The sequence below is a fragment of the Berghia stephanieae genome, chromosome 2, assembly GCF_034508935.2.
Source record: "Berghia stephanieae isolate SIO BIC M18660-M18661 chromosome 2, UCSD_Bste_1.3, whole genome shotgun sequence".
Lineage (NCBI taxonomy): Eukaryota > Metazoa > Mollusca > Gastropoda > Nudibranchia > Aeolidiidae > Berghia > Berghia stephanieae.
Window position 1 is genome coordinate 23,672,934 of NC_088361.1, and position 17,410 is coordinate 23,690,343.

At 34.3% G+C, this 17,410-nt stretch overlaps 1 protein-coding gene and 1 long non-coding RNA gene across 2 annotated transcripts in view; one reads left to right on the top strand and one right to left on the bottom strand.

Moving 5' to 3' along the window:
- LOC144964528 (uncharacterized) overlaps positions 1–12,758 on the bottom strand; it is a 37,510-nt gene extending 24,752 nt beyond the window's left edge. The window contains 6 exon segments of the mRNA XM_078898948.1: positions 233–475; positions 2,638–2,742; positions 7,835–8,008; positions 8,350–8,454; positions 9,110–9,208; positions 12,555–12,758. Coding sequence (XP_078755074.1) covers positions 233–475; positions 2,638–2,742; positions 7,835–8,008; positions 8,350–8,454; positions 9,110–9,208 — 726 coding nt within the window. The 5' untranslated portion in view covers positions 12,555–12,758.
- Positions 12,759–13,014: 256 nt separating this feature from the next.
- Positions 13,015–17,410, top strand: part of LOC144964531 (uncharacterized) — a 16,915-nt gene continuing 12,519 nt past the window's right edge. The window contains exon 1 of the long non-coding RNA XR_013643868.1: positions 13,015–13,172. This is a non-coding gene — a long non-coding RNA (uncharacterized LOC144964531). The remainder of the gene's footprint in view (positions 13,173–17,410) is intronic.

Sequence of the window (17,410 nt, forward strand, 5' to 3'; positions counted from 1 at the left end):
ATGAATGATCTACTACAAAGGCTTTCCATGAATCTACACAAAAAAATTGATATCCTAAATAAAAGTTTGATTGATTTATCAAGAAATGGACTGCTTTTAAATTTAATTCAAAATCAAATTCACAGGTTAATATGATTAACAATGAAGTGAGTATAATCGTTTATAATGCTTACTTTGTCAGATATACAATGAAACAGCGTGGTACTATTTTAACATGTAAAAATAGAATTACCTCTGGCCTAGGGCAGCAACCAAAAGTCCCTGAAGGAAGTTTGCAGCATGTATTTCCATCGGGACATTTAGAATGGCCATCACTACATTTTACAGAATTTATCTCTTCAGTTTGCTCAAGAGCTTCAGCAGGGAACTTTTTGAAAAGCGGCAATTCATCATCACCTCGTTTACATTTTCCACCAGCAATGTCACAAATGTAATGATAAGGACAGCAGTGTTCCCGATCTGAACAACAAACAGCCTGCAGGAAGTTTTTTGAAAATGGAAATGTTGATGGTGACGTAATATGAATTCTTAAATAAGAATAATTAATGAATGGATGTCATTTATAGATTAGAATAGTTTATAATTTTCCAGAATGTTGTCAATTCAATACAAGGGCAGCCTTTTCAAAATGTACAGATTTTTATATATATGAAGTTTATAGTTTAATTTAGATTGTTCATAACATTTTGGGATCTAAATATTTCTCGGTAGGAGACACTTTTCATCTATATTTCATTTCCCTAGTTGAATTAAATTAAGCCTATTAATCAAAAATTACATGTACATCTTTCTGACACACTAGATCATGAAAACCGTGCTCTACACCTCTCTCCCCTCTCCCATGACCCAATATCTTCATCATCATCAAGTAAGGTTTTGTTAGCTTAACATAACCATTAGTTGAACAATGCATTATCACATGGTCTACTGAATAGCCTTTGGATCTGACATAGAACACCCATTTATAAAAAACAAGAGGACAAAAAATAGCCTGATTTCTGCATTGTATGGGCGAATGTGTGCATAACATGTAAGTGAGAGAGGATAAGTGAGAAACGAAAAGAGAAAGAAAAAGAGACAGAGAGAGAGAAAGAAAGAAAGAAAGAAAGAGAGAGAGAGAGAGAGAGAGAGAGAGAGAGATAGAGAGAGAGAGAGAGAGAGAGAGAGAGAGAGAGAGAGAGAGAGAGAGAGACATTCCGTCTCTGAGAGTCAAGTGACTTGAATGTATAAAACGAATAATAAACTAACGTTAATAATAACCAGATACATTGGGGTTGACATTTCTATATCTCAGCAATATTTCAAATCACATGAGAGCTGATTTGGAAAGTGATAAAGAAATTCTAGCTGACCTTGTAACTGATAAAATAAATAATTACAAACTCGGTAATCCACTGACTATATCACATGTGATTTAATACCATAATCAGAAATTAAAACATCACAAGATAATACTTATCAGTGATGTCAGATAAGCAGTATGTCATTTGTAAAAAATAAAAAATAAAAAAAAAAAAATAAGACAAACAAAAATATCCAGGTCAACATTGATTGCTACTGTGGTTGTGCCAAAAAGTTGTTTATATGACAAATTCAAAATGAAACGGGACACACTACTGTTTGTTTGTTTGTTTTTAAGGGTTTTACAGTCCTTGCGACACATTCAGGTCATATCAGCCCCAGTAAAAAGGAAGAAAATAGGAGAGTGAAAAAAAATCTAAAATTACAATTAAAGGTACACAAGTTAAAGTAAGACAAAGGGGAATTGGTTCAAATAGAGAGCACTTGAAGATTCCAAGAGCACACTATCAGTGTATTTATTTTACTATCAACCAAAAAGTCTCATCCAGACACCAGCACAGAATCCCACTGAGAGGAATACACTCAAATACTTACAGAATATATTCAAAACAGAAAACAACTAACAATACATAACAGAGAGATGATTTACAATGAAAAAAAAATCATCTCCCAAAACTAATACGACTGTGCACCTCTCAGCAAAGGACTCTAGTAAGGCCAAGGGCAAAACTAAGCAATCTCATATCCAAGACAAAGACAAAAGGCAACTCGGAAAAACAGATATCAGTTGGTAGAGGACATGGCATGTGACCTCTTGCCCACCATGGGACGTCAAGGGACCCCACCCTACTAAGTTATTTTGAGAAGCTATGCTAAGCTTGAGAGAAAAATCATAATCCTATAAGGTATGAGATAACAGTTAACTAGAATACAAGATTGTTGCACTTTAAACATATTACCCCACTCGACTCATGTGTGAATGAGCACCTGGCTACAGGCAGGATATTGTTAGAGTGTTAGTACAAAAAGGACGCCTAAAAGATGACTGGTACTGTGTGAAACGGAACAATGGTTCCCTATAGCCTGCTGGGAAATATATGAAACACTGTAAAGCGCATTAAGCATGGTTAATACGTGGAAATGCCCCATACATGTTCATATATTTTTTAAAATTATTAAGCACAGGTTCCATTCAACGTGTTAGTTTTTTAAATGCAAAAATCAATATGGCAATTCACAGCTTCACTATTATTTTCAAAACCTTTATGGATAGAAAATAGAAATTCGTTGTTGACTAAGTGAGTCCTAAATATAACAAAAGTAAGCAAAACTCACCTGCTGAAGAGGGCAACAGCCATAACTTCCAGACTGCATCAAGCAACAAGTGTTTCCATCAGGGCACTGGGAACCACCGCCAGGACAAATGACTGATGACACCTTCTGTTTCAAAGAAATAATTTTGTTTAAAAATCATAATTATTTGGGGCTCTCATAGCAAATGCCTTGCAGCTGAAGCGTAACAACAATTTGAAAATGTAATCATGATTCAGAAAAACCAGAAAACTCAAGAAAAGGCACTGGTGAGCAGACAATATTTTGAAAAAGGTATGTATGGTACAGTATCAGAAAAAAAGGCATAAAACAATTTTTTTTAATTTACTCAGACTCAGTTATCAATCTGATAACCCTGATCTTTTTCATCGTTTGATGTCACTTTGTAACTGCTGAATAACATCAAGTACCAAAGCTCATTATATGATTAGCTCAACAATCTTTTATCAATTTCTTTTCTTTTTTGAGCTTTCTAAATAAAAAAAGAAGAAGAAGAAGAAGAAGGTCACCATCTTCATAATAATTTATTTCTAAACACAAAGAAAAGAAAAAAAGGGAAGAATACTTGAGGAGGAGTTGCTTGTTTTGTTTTTATGGTTTTTATGGATTTTGCGACACTTTTGTGCCATTCCATCGCCAGTAAGAAAAAAAAAAAGAAGAAGATGGGATAGTAAAAAAAAATCTAGATTTGCAGTCAAAACCAACAGAAAGAAATACAAAAATCGGGAATCGGATCAAATAGGGAATGAATACATTATTTATTGTCGGTAGAAAGGACCAGATGTAGACACCAAAAGTAAACTGTACCAATGTGCTTAGTTTAAGATCACCAAAAAGCCCCATCCCAACACAAGCACAGGATGCCACTAAGAGGAAGATACTCAAACGTTTACAAAATATATTTAAAACAAAAACCAGTACATAACTCAATGAGAGAGAGAGAGAGAGAGAGAGAGAGAGAGAGAGAGAGAGAGAGAGAGAGAGAGACAGAGAGAGAGAGAAAGAGATCATTTACAAGGGAAAAATTGTCATCACCCTAAACTCATACTATCCCCTTTAGCCAAGGACTCCAGCAAGGGCAAGAACAAAATCAAGTAGACAAAGCAAGAGTGACCTTTTTGCCTACCATGGGAGGTCTAACGACAGTCCATGAGGAGGAGGAGGAGGAGGCCGGGAGGAGAAAGAGAAAGAGAAGGAGAAGGAAAAGAGTAAGATGACGGGAGAGGTTAACAATATGACATATTGAGACATCCGACTTTTTATCGGTTTTACTCCTTGAAATAAAACGCGATACTAGAGAGTGACTTGTTTCTCAAGTTTGTTTAATCCACTTTACGTTCAAAAACATAGAATAATAATAATAATAATTATTATTATTATTATTATTATTATTATTATTATTATTATTATTATTATTATTATTATTATTATTATTAGTATTATCATTATTATCATTATTATTATTTTCAACTTTTTCATTATCATTAATGAGATAATATTATTATTATTATTATTTGTATTATCTTCCCCCCCCCCCCCCTCCTCCTTCTGAAAAAGATTGTAATTCATATCTTTGATGCACGACACAGCAAAATGTAATATAGAAAATGCAATTTCAATTATTTCTTCATTTCTCCTACACAAAATTTATTAAAAAATAAAATTAATTAATTCAAAAATAAAATATAAACAATTTCAAAAGAGGTGCTAGGATATACTATGAATACAATGTTTCTTTGCTTGGGGAACAACAGAGTGTTAGCAGTATATTTAGGCCACATCAGATGCTTGTGAATTGAAAACAAATAATAATAACAAGGTGAATATATAAGGGAGGTGGTTTTAAACTCACAACGAGAATACATTTTTAAAAACAACAAATTAACAATCAAAGAGAATATGTTCTGAAAAGAAAAAAAAGGGCAATTACTTTAAAATTCAATTTCATTAAAAAAAAAAAAAAAGAAGATAAAGAAATTAAAAACAGGGGAAATTGTACACCGTGACAGTGCATCATGATTAAAACAGTGCTTTCCCGGAAAAGAAAGTCCTATTAGTTAAGGTATTTAATCATTATAGAAGACCAATGTAGGATTGAATCCTTGTTTTGTTTGATTGTTTTTAAGGGTTTTACAGCGCTTGCGACACATTTAGGCCATTTCAGCAGCAGAAGTAAACTGAAGAAAAGGAGAAAATGGGTTAGTCAAAAAATTCTAGATTTGCAATGGAAACCACATGAGAAAAAGTAATACAAAGGGGAATAGTTCAAATAGGGAACAGATGTAAATTCTAAGAACATATAATCAGCTTGAGATCACCTTAAAATTTCATCCAGACATAAGCACAGGATCCCACCAGAGGAATACACAAATGTTTGCAAACCATTATTTTTTTTAAAACTATAACAATGCATAACAGAGAGATGATTTACAAGGAAATAAATATCACCTCCCAGAACTAACACTATACAATTGACTGTTTCCCTCTCAGCCAAGGACCCTGGAAAAGGCCTGGACAAAATCAAGTAATCTATAGGCAGTATCATAATATAGAGACAGCTCTGTTGAAGATCCAAAACGATCTTCTCTGTGCTGCTGATAAAGGTAACGTTTCTATTCTCGCCCTACTTGACCTCAGCTCAGCATTTGACACTATCGACCATTCTATACTTCTAAAGCGCCTGTCTATACCTTTCGGACTAACAGGAACTGTGTTAGATTGGTTTCAATCTTATTTAACTGACCATTTGCAATCGATTTTGGTTGACAGAAACGTTTCTCCCCCTTTTCTTTTGAGTTTTGGGGTACCATAAGGATCAGTCCTTGGCCCCCTTTTATACACTTTATATACCCAACCTCTTGCTGGTGTCATTAGGCAATGTAATATTAATCATCGCATGTATACTGATGATACGCAGCTTTATATGTCAACTAAACCAGCACTTGCAAATGGTCTAGTCTCTTCCATGGAAATTGCATTGAAATTGTCAAGAATTTGATGTCTGTGAATAAATTGAAATTAAATGAAGAAAAAACTGAAATCTTTTTCTGCAAACCAAAGAAGCTCACAACATCCATTCAAAACACATTATCTACCTTTGTAAAATATTGCATTTCGAACTTAGAAAGATTTCACAATTATCAATATTTTTAAATAGCACTACCCTAAAAACTCTTTGTTTCATCATTTATAGTTACAGTAATTCACTCCTTCATAACATTCCAAACTATCCCCTTCACAAATTGCAACGAATCCAAAATCTTTCTGCTAGAATCAATCTAAGAAAAAGGGCAAGAGATCATATTACACCCATGTTATTGTCATTCACCAGCTTTCTGTTGAATTAAAACCCAAATATAAAATTGCTGTCCTTTGCTTAAAATGTATAAACAAAACTACTCCTTTATATTTATGCAATCTTATTTCATTTTACTCTCCCTCCAGAACTAATGATCATCTCCGATTTCCAAAAAAAGGCTCCAAAAAGTTTTCTCTTCCATTTTCCTTTAAAAAATGCATTTTGTTAGGAAATATTTGATAGATTAAAACCAGTTTCCTTTTAAAGATTATGTTTCATAATATGAACGTCTTAAACATGTTTTGTTTACCTATGACCTGTTATTGTAGCTTTCATGTTTGTATTGACAAGGCGCCTAGAGCTGTTGTATATGGGATAGGAACAGTATAAATGATCTACATTATTATTACCAAAGACAGAAAGCCACTCAGAAAACAGGTATAGATTAGGGGGAAAGAAGACAGTAAGTGACCTCCTGCCCACCATGGAAGGTCAAAAACCCCACCCAGGATTGAATCCTTGAAAATGTTTTTTTTAAAAACATCATTCCATATCATATCATGGGTTGAGGTTAAATGCTCAAAAGAGTATCCTTAAAGTGCCTTTGATAATAACAAGTAATAAGAATAATTATAAACAGTCACCAATCAATACATACATTTCATTGCATTAAATGATATTGACAATATTCATGATACAGTCAATCAAGAAAAATTCCTAAATTCTTTAACTCCCAATCTATAAGAGTTTTAAAACTATTAAGAGAACATACATCATTTATTTCAAAAGTTATACTATTCCAGTCCTGGACAGTTCGATTTTAGAGTAATTTTAGTCTTATTCCAACATATCACTCTTACTATTAATCATTTACCAATTGTTAAGTAAGTGACTGTATGATTGAATTTGCAGCAGTTATAGATAGTATTGTAATAACACAATAAACCATTGAGGGAGAACTGAATTTCCTTTAAATAGGAGAGCTCTTTTGATGAAAACAAAATCCTATGTCTGACAGTGTCAAATTAGAATAAAATTAAATCACACCTGTGAAGGAATAATAGTTGTCAATAAATTTACACATATTCTTCACAAAAATTTGCAAAAACCTAATAAGGAAAATTAATTGCATTTATTTAAAAAAGAACTTGTATTAGTCTCGAGAAAAATTAAGACAATGGGAATTATTCAAGGAGAGAGTAGAACTAATATGCAAATGCTGGCAATGCCAGAGAACGTGAGAGTTTCATCCAGACATCAAAATACCACTGATAAGAGACATTGGGATATCTGAGATGAAAGAGAGAGGTGATTTTTTTTTTTTTAATGAAGAAGAAAAAATTATCTGAAAAATGAAGAACAGTACACAACTTTTTCTTTCTTTTTGTCATCAACAAATAATCAAAGATCCGAGCATAATATATACATCTTAGATAAAAGGATTGGACAAAATATATGAGGGGATAAGTTATAATATGAAAAACTCGAGGGCCAAAAAGGGGATATTCGAAACCCAATAAATGGATGGGTGTTGCATAAAATTTTTCCCTTTCATATAAAAATAATTATTCTAAGCATAATTCAGAACAGTTATGAATAGGAAAGTTGTTGTTTTGATAAATGTATAAATTTATGATTCAAATAAAAGACGAAATTATCATTAAAACAACAAATAAGTAAGCTTCAAAATCAATCGACATCTGCAATGTTATCCTTCATATATTCATAGTAGGGATGTATATAATGAATGAATTCAAAATTTTAAACCATTAAAAAAAAATTCTGACTGGCTAGAAGAGTTAAAAACATACAGCAGGGCAAAAATGCACCAGTGATTTATAATTCTCTCAGTGTAGGGGACAAACAGATATGAATTTTGGAATTTTGTTTGATTTTTTTTACCTTTGAATCTGATACAAATACAAGTTGATCCTGCTTCTTGCTTAAAGCCTTTTCATTTTTTATAGGTGCAAAAATCTCAAGTTTGTTTTCCAATTGCCTGTAGCATCGCTTGTGAACCATGTCACAATGTGTCGCGCTAGGACAGCAATGAATTCCATCAGGACAGCAAACTCCCTACAAATCATTATCGTCAGATTAGAATGTGTGTACAATGACACGTTGAGAAAAATAATTGAAATGTATTACTATTGGTTTTAATAGAAACAGATAATTATGAAAACAATCCAACAAGGTCGTTACTTCACAAAAGTGATGATAAAAATAAATATATAAACTGTGAAAGACTTTTTGGTTAAAATGAAAATTCTAAACTGAAACTTTTCTGTAATCTCTTAATTTTAAAATATCATGTATTCTGAATTGATATTATTTTTCAATTATGAAAATTGTTTCCAAATTAAATTTTAAATTTAACTAACTACTATTTTGGACAACCTTCAAAATTCAAGTTTCACCTTAATAAATGGACAGCATGCAATGACATTTGGAGGTTTTCCGTTGCAACACGTTTCATTATTGGGACATATATACTTTGGATTTTGCGGGCAGGATATGTTTGCCTAAATTTTAAAAAGACATCATGCTCAATAAGTAAAGAGAAAAAAAAATAGATTGTTGATAAGTAATGATGAAGAAAGTGCAATCAGATATGTCTGAAAAATAATAACTTGAGAACATTTTTTTAAATAATTGAAATTGGTCATCATCAATTTCCTGTCAAAACAATGATCAACATGTGTCATTCTGAAATTTAAAAAAAATATTTAAAAACTATTGAATGGTTCAGTGGTATACACTCCTATTTGAACATATGGTCAATCCCTCTTTAAGAACAATTATATTTTACAGAATAGCCAAATTTATTTTTCAGAAGAGAAATAGGAAAATTTATTGATGATGATGATGATGATGATGATGATTTTTATGGAATAACAAAATATTTTTTTTTAATTGGAAAAAAGCTGAAAATTTGGGTATGAGAACAAATATCAGGGATTCCCCTATAAAAGTGGGTTGGCGGGTCTGTATTTGCATTCTATTTTCATCAACATTTTTGATAAAACACTTCTTAATAAACAAATCAGACTTTATCTTTATGTAATCTGTACATTAAGAATAGTTTTAAAACCCCTACGCTGGAGAGTGGAGTGAGAGTAAGTATATGAGTGAGGTAAGTAAGCATAAAAAAAGGTTTAAAAAACAAATGAAACATACCATCACTTTTACAGCATCTCTTTCAGACTGAAAACGCAGAATGCTTGCTGATGCCAATGACAACAAGGCCGCACTGAGAAAAAGCAATGCCTTCATCATCTGTTTATATCACAGAAAAAAATAAATAGCAGTAAATATTTGTTGCCATAAACACAGGACTCAGAATAATAATAATAATACCACAATTAAAAGGCTTCTCTGGTCCCAATAGCTACCTTGTCAAGCACTTGTCTAACATGCCAAAGGACTAATATCAGTCATGGGTGCAGTTGATTTTTTTCTGACACCTCTATTTACCGAGAATTGATTGGGTAGCCGGATCTGATTTTTCAGAAAATACTTTGTAATAGCCTAGCATATTATCTAAATGGTAACAAGCAATAGCATTTTTGATGCTAGAAAAACTGTGATAAACTATTGCGCCATAAGAATTAGTGCTCTGGAGGACTATCTTCTGAAAAGATACAAAATTAAAAATAAAGATACTTCTGCCATTTTCCAAAAGCCCAAGATTAGTCTCAATCTCAATCCATGTTAACTTCCACAAAGAAGTAGTATAATAATTAAAATAGATGTGTGCCAGTATGTAATAGTCTTTATTTCTCCGTAAATATTGCCGGTCCTCCATTGTGCTTTAAAAAATGTTAACTTTTCCAAGAGCCAAGTTGTGATTCAGAGTCCAGGATTTCAGTTTACAGAAATGCTTATAAAAATTTTTGATCATCAAGATCTTAAACAGCAACCACTATTTTGTGTCCCAATTTGAAGGCTTAATATGACCCTTTCCAGATCCAACGATCATTTCTTAGGACACAGTCTATAAGTTCACAACTTTTTCAGGTCAATCCAGAGTGACATATGATGATTAAAGTGTATCTTTTGCTTTATATAATGACACTACAACAGTTTTTCTTCTTTCTTTTGTTTTGTTTTTTTTTTTTTTTGTTGTTGTTGGAAGAGGGGGGAGGGGAGAAGCAGAAACAATTTCATGGATAAATTCCTGACCTAAAAATGATAGGTAATTTTAAATGCCTCACATATCAACAGCTGGCAGATCATAATATTCTGAGTCATCAGTAGTCCATGATCATGGGAGTCATAAGATAATTGCATCACAATCTCTACTAGTATCAATAATTTGATAGAAAACTGGAGCTAAACTACCAAAATTTGTGACCAAGGAACAATGGACACTGCCAAATAGTCTGCCTACTGGATGACAAATTGGCGAAGACACCAGATGGAGGAAAGTGTATGTCTGGTTAGTGGGGGGAGGGGGGGGGGGGGGGGGGGGGGGGGGGGGGGGGGGTTAAGCAAAAGTAGAATAATTTTTAATAATTTTTGACAAGAATCTCTCCCTCGCCATTTGATACCCAATATATAGTAACATTGCAATGATGAAATGCCTCATTTATCAGGGCAATTAACAATTATGGTACTGTCTTGTGTAATAGTAATACACTTTTTTTGCCTGGATTCAGATACATACAGACTTAACGTAACTTAGGTCACTTAATGACAATTGATCTGATAAATGAGTATGAGACCCTCCGACCAGGTGTTCAGAGGTGTGAATGGGTCTATGTAAATCTGGTATGTATTAAAGTATTAAATTGTACATCAATTATAATTGCAAGATATGTGGTTTTATTGTTAACACTGAGATGTGTGTCTGTGAATAAAAATATTAACCAGATTGCCCTATTGAAATCTTCCTACCCGAACAACTAATTTGAGGAATCAAAATGGTGGAAATGAGGAATTTGATATCAAATGAGGATTCAACAAACCATAAACAGGTTTTATATGAGTCGTTTGATTCATTTTCCATTGCGTCAAGAAAAAGGTCTTCTCACCCTTTCTCACATACTAAAACTATATTCCAACACAATAATAGGCTCGCACTGTAGCCTTTGCCATAAAAGCTTTGCTATATTTGTATTAAGATTTTTTAAAAATCCTCTATAAACGGAATTTTGAATTTTCAGTAATAAATGCAAATTGCAGAATGAGTGGTTTTCATTCATCCGGGTCACCCCAATATAATATCATTTTGAGATGATTGGTCATATATAAAAAAGCTGTTAATGATAATATTGATCAATGTCCTCTTTCCTTCATAGACAGCATGGCTCAGCGGTACAGTCTTTGCTTCGTACATGAAAGGTGTTGGGAACACTTGAACTTATCTATTCCCAACTGGTGTTGTGAATAGTAGAAATGGGCTATTCCCAAATGGTGTTTTCTTTTGTAAGATAGCCTACAAGACCAAGACAACAAGATTTTATGTAGTCATGTGATCGGATTTCATTGTTTCACTGCATTGTCATCAGGCATTTGGTAGCTAATGGAGATCACTGATTATCTTTTGATTTGATTGTCTTTTACTAACTTGTTGCCAAGATGCCAGAGAATATTGAAGCCCTAGTAGTAGGAGCACTAGGCCCTATCCTATGTGTGTTCATGTTTGGTGTTATGTTGAGATGACAATTCCACATTCCATTCTCCTCTCTCGCTAAACGACACGGTTAAGTGAGGCCTGTGGGCTATGTCTCTTTGCAGGACACGACAATGCGTGAATTGACCCCCCACACCCAACCCCAATCTGCTTCGCCTAACTATCAATGAAAAAAAGGAGAAAAGAAGAGTACCGGCTAGCCTTAAAATATTTAAATTGTTCCTGAAGACACTGAAAATTCAAATTTTTTCCAGCATTACAAGTTTGTAATTTCTAGGCATCACTTTCCAAAGAAATTAAAAAAACAAATGGAATTAAAAATGCCAAGCAGCATCCGTGATGCACCCTTTTCCAAATAGAGGCAAATTTTAATATTAATATCCCCAACACCGACAACACCGGTTGGGAATAGGCAAATCTTATTTTCCTCAACACCAGTTGGGAATAGTCAAATTTTACTTCCTCAACACCAGTTGGGAATAGGCAAATAATTTTACTTTCTCCAACACCAGTAGGGAATAATAAGCACCGCCTCCAAAATAATAGAGAAAAATTAATTAATTAAAATTTTTAAAATATTACTCTTTTATTGATACAGGTGGTAGGTTGGTTCATATTCCATAGCCATACAATTATATTTATATCAGGAACCATAAGCGGTACGCATTTAAATTTGGAAAAATATAAATTACGAGTCAAGAAGACTGAATTACTGCCGAATAATGAATGCATTGAATCATTGAATTGAATTGGATAATGTAAGTGTGACCAGTGACACACGATATAATCATAAAAATAAAAACTGACAAGACATTTTTTAGGAAAGTAGAATCAGTTATTGACTTTAACAATATCTATTACATCAGGTACGTGGAAAGGATGTTTTTCGTATCAGAAACTTTAAAGCCAAAGTCAAAGTGCGTGTAGTGTGAATGTGAGAGGAGAGGATCTATAGATTTAGATCAGTGTGTAAGTGAAGTTATTTACCTTTTGTTCCTCCCTTGTGACAAAGATGAAACTAGATCTAGATCCGATACTATTCACTGCATAAATAGACAAAGGAAAGTGACAGATCACTACAGTTGTCGGTGGAGGACTGTTTTTATACTTTTCTACCCTATCTTTCGAATGTTTATCGTTCAATGAGAGCCTAGATAGAGCCTGTGACGCTTCTGGAGTCACATGATTTTGATGCTATCACGTGAGGCTAAAATGTTTTTGTTTTTTTTTTAGAGATGTGCAGTGATGCCGAAAATAGCTATAGATAGAACGAAGATGCCGCCACTCTGGTCTTTGTTATTGTTTTTTTGCCATCCACGTTTATGAGTACTTCTCACTAAACTGTATGAACCAGACTATAAACGTTCATGGTTACACATCGTTTTGTGTGTTGGTCCGTTGCACTTCCGGATGGCAATGTTGTGAGCCTCTTAGCCAAGCGCATACTATCTATACGCACGTAATTTTGTGTACGGTCCTTCTGTGCTACGGTCTCATAATGGCTATATGCACGTAATTGTTTGTAGGATTTTGACTTTGCTTATGGCCTATTACTATGCGCTTCGTTTTGACGTGAACTTGCTATGGACTCGTGATGTCTGAAAAGTATTTGCATAGACGTGTTAAATTTTTAATGCTGAAATGAGCATAAACCTAGATAAAAATTATCATGTTCCTTATGTTCTGGTTTAGATTTGATGAAAAGGCGAAAAATTAAAGGCTTCGGGTGGAAACAGTACACCCAATGAACGTTTCAGGTGTAACTCTTCGTCAGGAAAAGAATAAGGAAAGGAAACGTTGAAAACAAATAACACTAATGTACTGAGAATTGTAACGTGTATACTCCTGGGTGGTCTTAGTACACAGGCAACTATTCTTACATTTGATTTATTTGTTTTCAACGCTCCATTAATGTTTTGCTTACATAATAACAAATCACTTGTATAGAGCGCAAATTCCATGAATTCATGCTCTAAGGCGCTTTACAATAAAACACGAACTCACAAAGGGAAAATAAGTAAAAACTACAGCACTGAAAGCTTAGTTCGAAGAACATTAAACTAAATTAAGTAAAGGCTATTTTAAACAGTTCAGTCGTTAAATTGGACTTGAAAGAGTTAAAAGTTGGAGAGTTTCTGATTGTGGGGGACAGGGAATTCAAGATTGTTGGAACTGCATTAGAGAAAGAACTGTTGGAAAATGTTGTTCTTGATGTAGACCTTCTAGTTTCGAGTTGAATGGAGATGGAGGATCGAAGATTTCTTTATGGTTTATTGAGTCAGGAGCTTGTCCATGTAAGCATTTGTAGGTGATGCGAGCTACTTTGAATTCAATTCGGTAGGCAATTGGAAGCCAATGTAGTGATTTCAGAACCGGGGATATTCTCTCATATCTTCTGTTCCTGGATATAACTTGGGCAGCGGCATTGTTTTGAGCCACTTGCAAAGCCCTAGTTGTTTTAGCGGGTAACCCAGATAAGAGGCCATTGCAATAGTCGATACGTCTTGCCACGAGGGCATGGGTGATTATGTTAGCCGTCTGTGTCGAGTAGATCTCTAATTTGATTTATGTTTCTCAGGTGGTAGATAACTGACTGACAGACTTTGGTGATATGCGCGGTCATGTCAAGATTTTCATCAACGTCAAAGTAGAAGCCGAGGTTTCTGAATGATATTGAGTTGTCGATGTTGTTTTCAAGGATATTGATATCGAAGGACTTACACTCGAAATAGTCGAAACGTCCATTGTTTGTAATGTTTCCTTCTTAAGCCTCTCCAGTTCTACCTGTTTGTATTTTAATGTCTCTTGCTTCAGACAGCCCCCACCGCTCTAATTACGTCTCCCCCAACTCATTCCCACCACGCTGTTTTCACACTACTACTACTACTACTACTACTACTACTACTACTACTAATACTACTACTACTACTACTACTATTACTACTACTGACTCTACTACTACTACTACTACTACTACTACTACTACTACTACTACTACTACTACTACTACTACTACTATCACTACTACTACTACTACATCATTCCCACCACGTTGTTTTCACAATACTACTACTACTACTATTACTACTACTACTACTACTACTACTACTACTACTACTACTACTACTACTACTACGACTACTACTACTACTACTACAATTATGTTGCACGCCTATTCAAGACAATTGGTGTTGCGAGCTCTTAATACCACGATATTCATAATGGATTGTTGGTTGAAAGTAGACAAGTGTTGACTGTGTTTTTATTATGTTTTTATTCCCGGACGAACATACCCGTGACTATTCACATGATGCCTGGATTCATGGCATTTATAACCGCCCATAATGTACTCTACGTATATGGAGACACCCACTTCGGTTGAGACCTGTTCTTTACTATTTTCTATATTTTATCTATCGTGAACAAGATAGAGAAATCCATTCACGACAGCAGACCTGCCTAGACCTACTACGAAAAATCCGTAGAAATACGAATTTTTGGCCCCATTGACAGAACTGCTTTTGGCTCTTTGACTCAATAAATTAGTTGAGAAGAAAAGTTTAGTTCCTTAGAACCTATGTTCAGGACTTTGAACCATTTTTGGATCATGCCGAAGGCAAATTGTTTATTTCTAAAGCTTTTAAAGGTAATTTATCTATTTTTCCTTTGGAAACTACTATTTTTAAAAATTTCAATTAGACAGCTCTGGTCTACAGTAATTTTGCTTAAATTAAATGGCTATTGAGTTGAAAGATGATGTTTTGCTGGTGTCTTCTGAGCATATTTAGTCATAATTACGAGTATATAGTAATTTTCGTTATTGCTGTATACACGCAATTACTTTCGCATAGCCATTATCGTCCATCACTGCATACACGTAATGACGTGAACAGAATGCCAGCATTCGCACGTGATTGTGTCTTTATCGGGGCCGTTTTCAGGAACCTGGACTAAACTTAGTCTCTGCCTTTTTTTTAAAGAGTTTTACGGCGCTTGAAACACATTTCGGTCATATCAGCGCCAGTATAAAGGAAGAAAATTGGATAGTAAAAACATTCTAGATGTACAATTAAAGCACTCAAGAAAAGGGAAGACAAAGGGGAATTAGTTCAAATCGGGAACAGATGTAGATTCCAAGAGCACACTACTTAGTTTGAGGTCACATACTAAGAGGAACACACTCAGACGGTTACAAACCACATATAGGTAAAACAAAAATAACAATACATGACAGAGAGATGATTTACAAGAAAAAAAAATATCATCTCCCAAAATTCGTAACTATACACTTGACTGTTTCCCTCAGGACATCTGGCAAGGGCCAAGACAAAACCAAGTAATCGCATTCCAAGACAAAGACAGAAAGCAAATTGGAAAACAGATATAGGGGGATAGCAGACACAGTAAATACCTCCCTGCCCACTATTGGAGGTCAGGAACCCCACCCAGAGTCTCCGACTTTAGTCAAGGACTTGAAAAAATCGGATTGTGGCCATATGGGTATACATACATCTATCCGTGGTGCTCATTGCCCAACTGTTCATCCATTCTTCTCTCTTATTTGTTTTGATTACAGTCCACTCTGAATAATCGCAACTTTTGGTTAATCAAAACATTTCCCAAGAAACGAAACTAATTCTATGTAAAAGTCACTGGTTAATTGCAACAAACTTTCACCCTCGAAAAGTGGTAATTCAAGAAATCAATCTAACAAAATATCCTGATTAAATTTCATCATGGAAGAAATCGTGACATGATGAAAAACCGAGAGTGAGCGGGACCTAATGCTATAGTAGTATGTCACCACTTTATTAGAGACAAAAGAGGGCGGGGCTTTGCAGTATGGGTTTGTGATGTCATCTGTGGCGAGGGGGGCTGGGCATAGTCTTTACAACAGGTAGGCAACTACAGTTGTAAAGAGAGACTGAGCGGTATCCTTTGTTTTGGGAACAACTGTGCATTGTGACCAATGAGTTAGTTGAGAGCTTATTGTCTCTCATCACGGCTAAACTCTTTGAACTTGCATCAAAGCTGCTTTTGCTTGACAAAATTCATACAGGGCTGCCATATGGTTTTTAATTCAATCATATTGCTCAGTCTGTGGTGGACTAATAACAATGTTTACAACAACTGGTTTGAGTTTACCATATATATGTAAAATGTTACAATAGTGGACTGGACACTCAATTTCGGTTAATCGCAACATTTTTGCTGATTCCAAGGTGTTGCGATTATCCGGAGTGGACTGTACCTATTCACGATCGGGAAAGGAACAAGACAAGGGACCTCTTTCTTTTGATAGTTGACAGTCTGCTGCTAAGCAATGTGTGAATAAAATTTTTGATTGAATCCGTATATGCTTAAAGGTCAATTGCAGCATAGTTCGGGTCATTTGTATCCAATTATCTGGGTCATGTTTTGACAGCGTAATAATCTGCTCAGGTCTATATTGTTGGTTTATTGGCCTTATTCTGACCCCTAAAAAAGTTGTAAGAGGAGTGACTCAAGATAAATTTGTGTAAAATGGTACAACTTCTAATAAGTGGTGGATATTTCTCAAAGAATTAGAGAATTAAAGAATGAAAGAAAAAAATCTATATTTTGTTTACAGTTGGTTTATTAAATCTATTTGCAATATTTTTGAGAAATTCATTTAATTTACAAGTATATCTACAACAATCATATATTTCCAGTGACATCAAATATAACATCATTACGTTATTTGTCTCCTAACTCAAAACATATACAAGATGAAATGTATCAGAAATAAGCTTGTTCATGGAACAAAATAAAACAACATGCAGCTACACTCGAGTACGGTTTCCTTGAACTTATTTAAATGT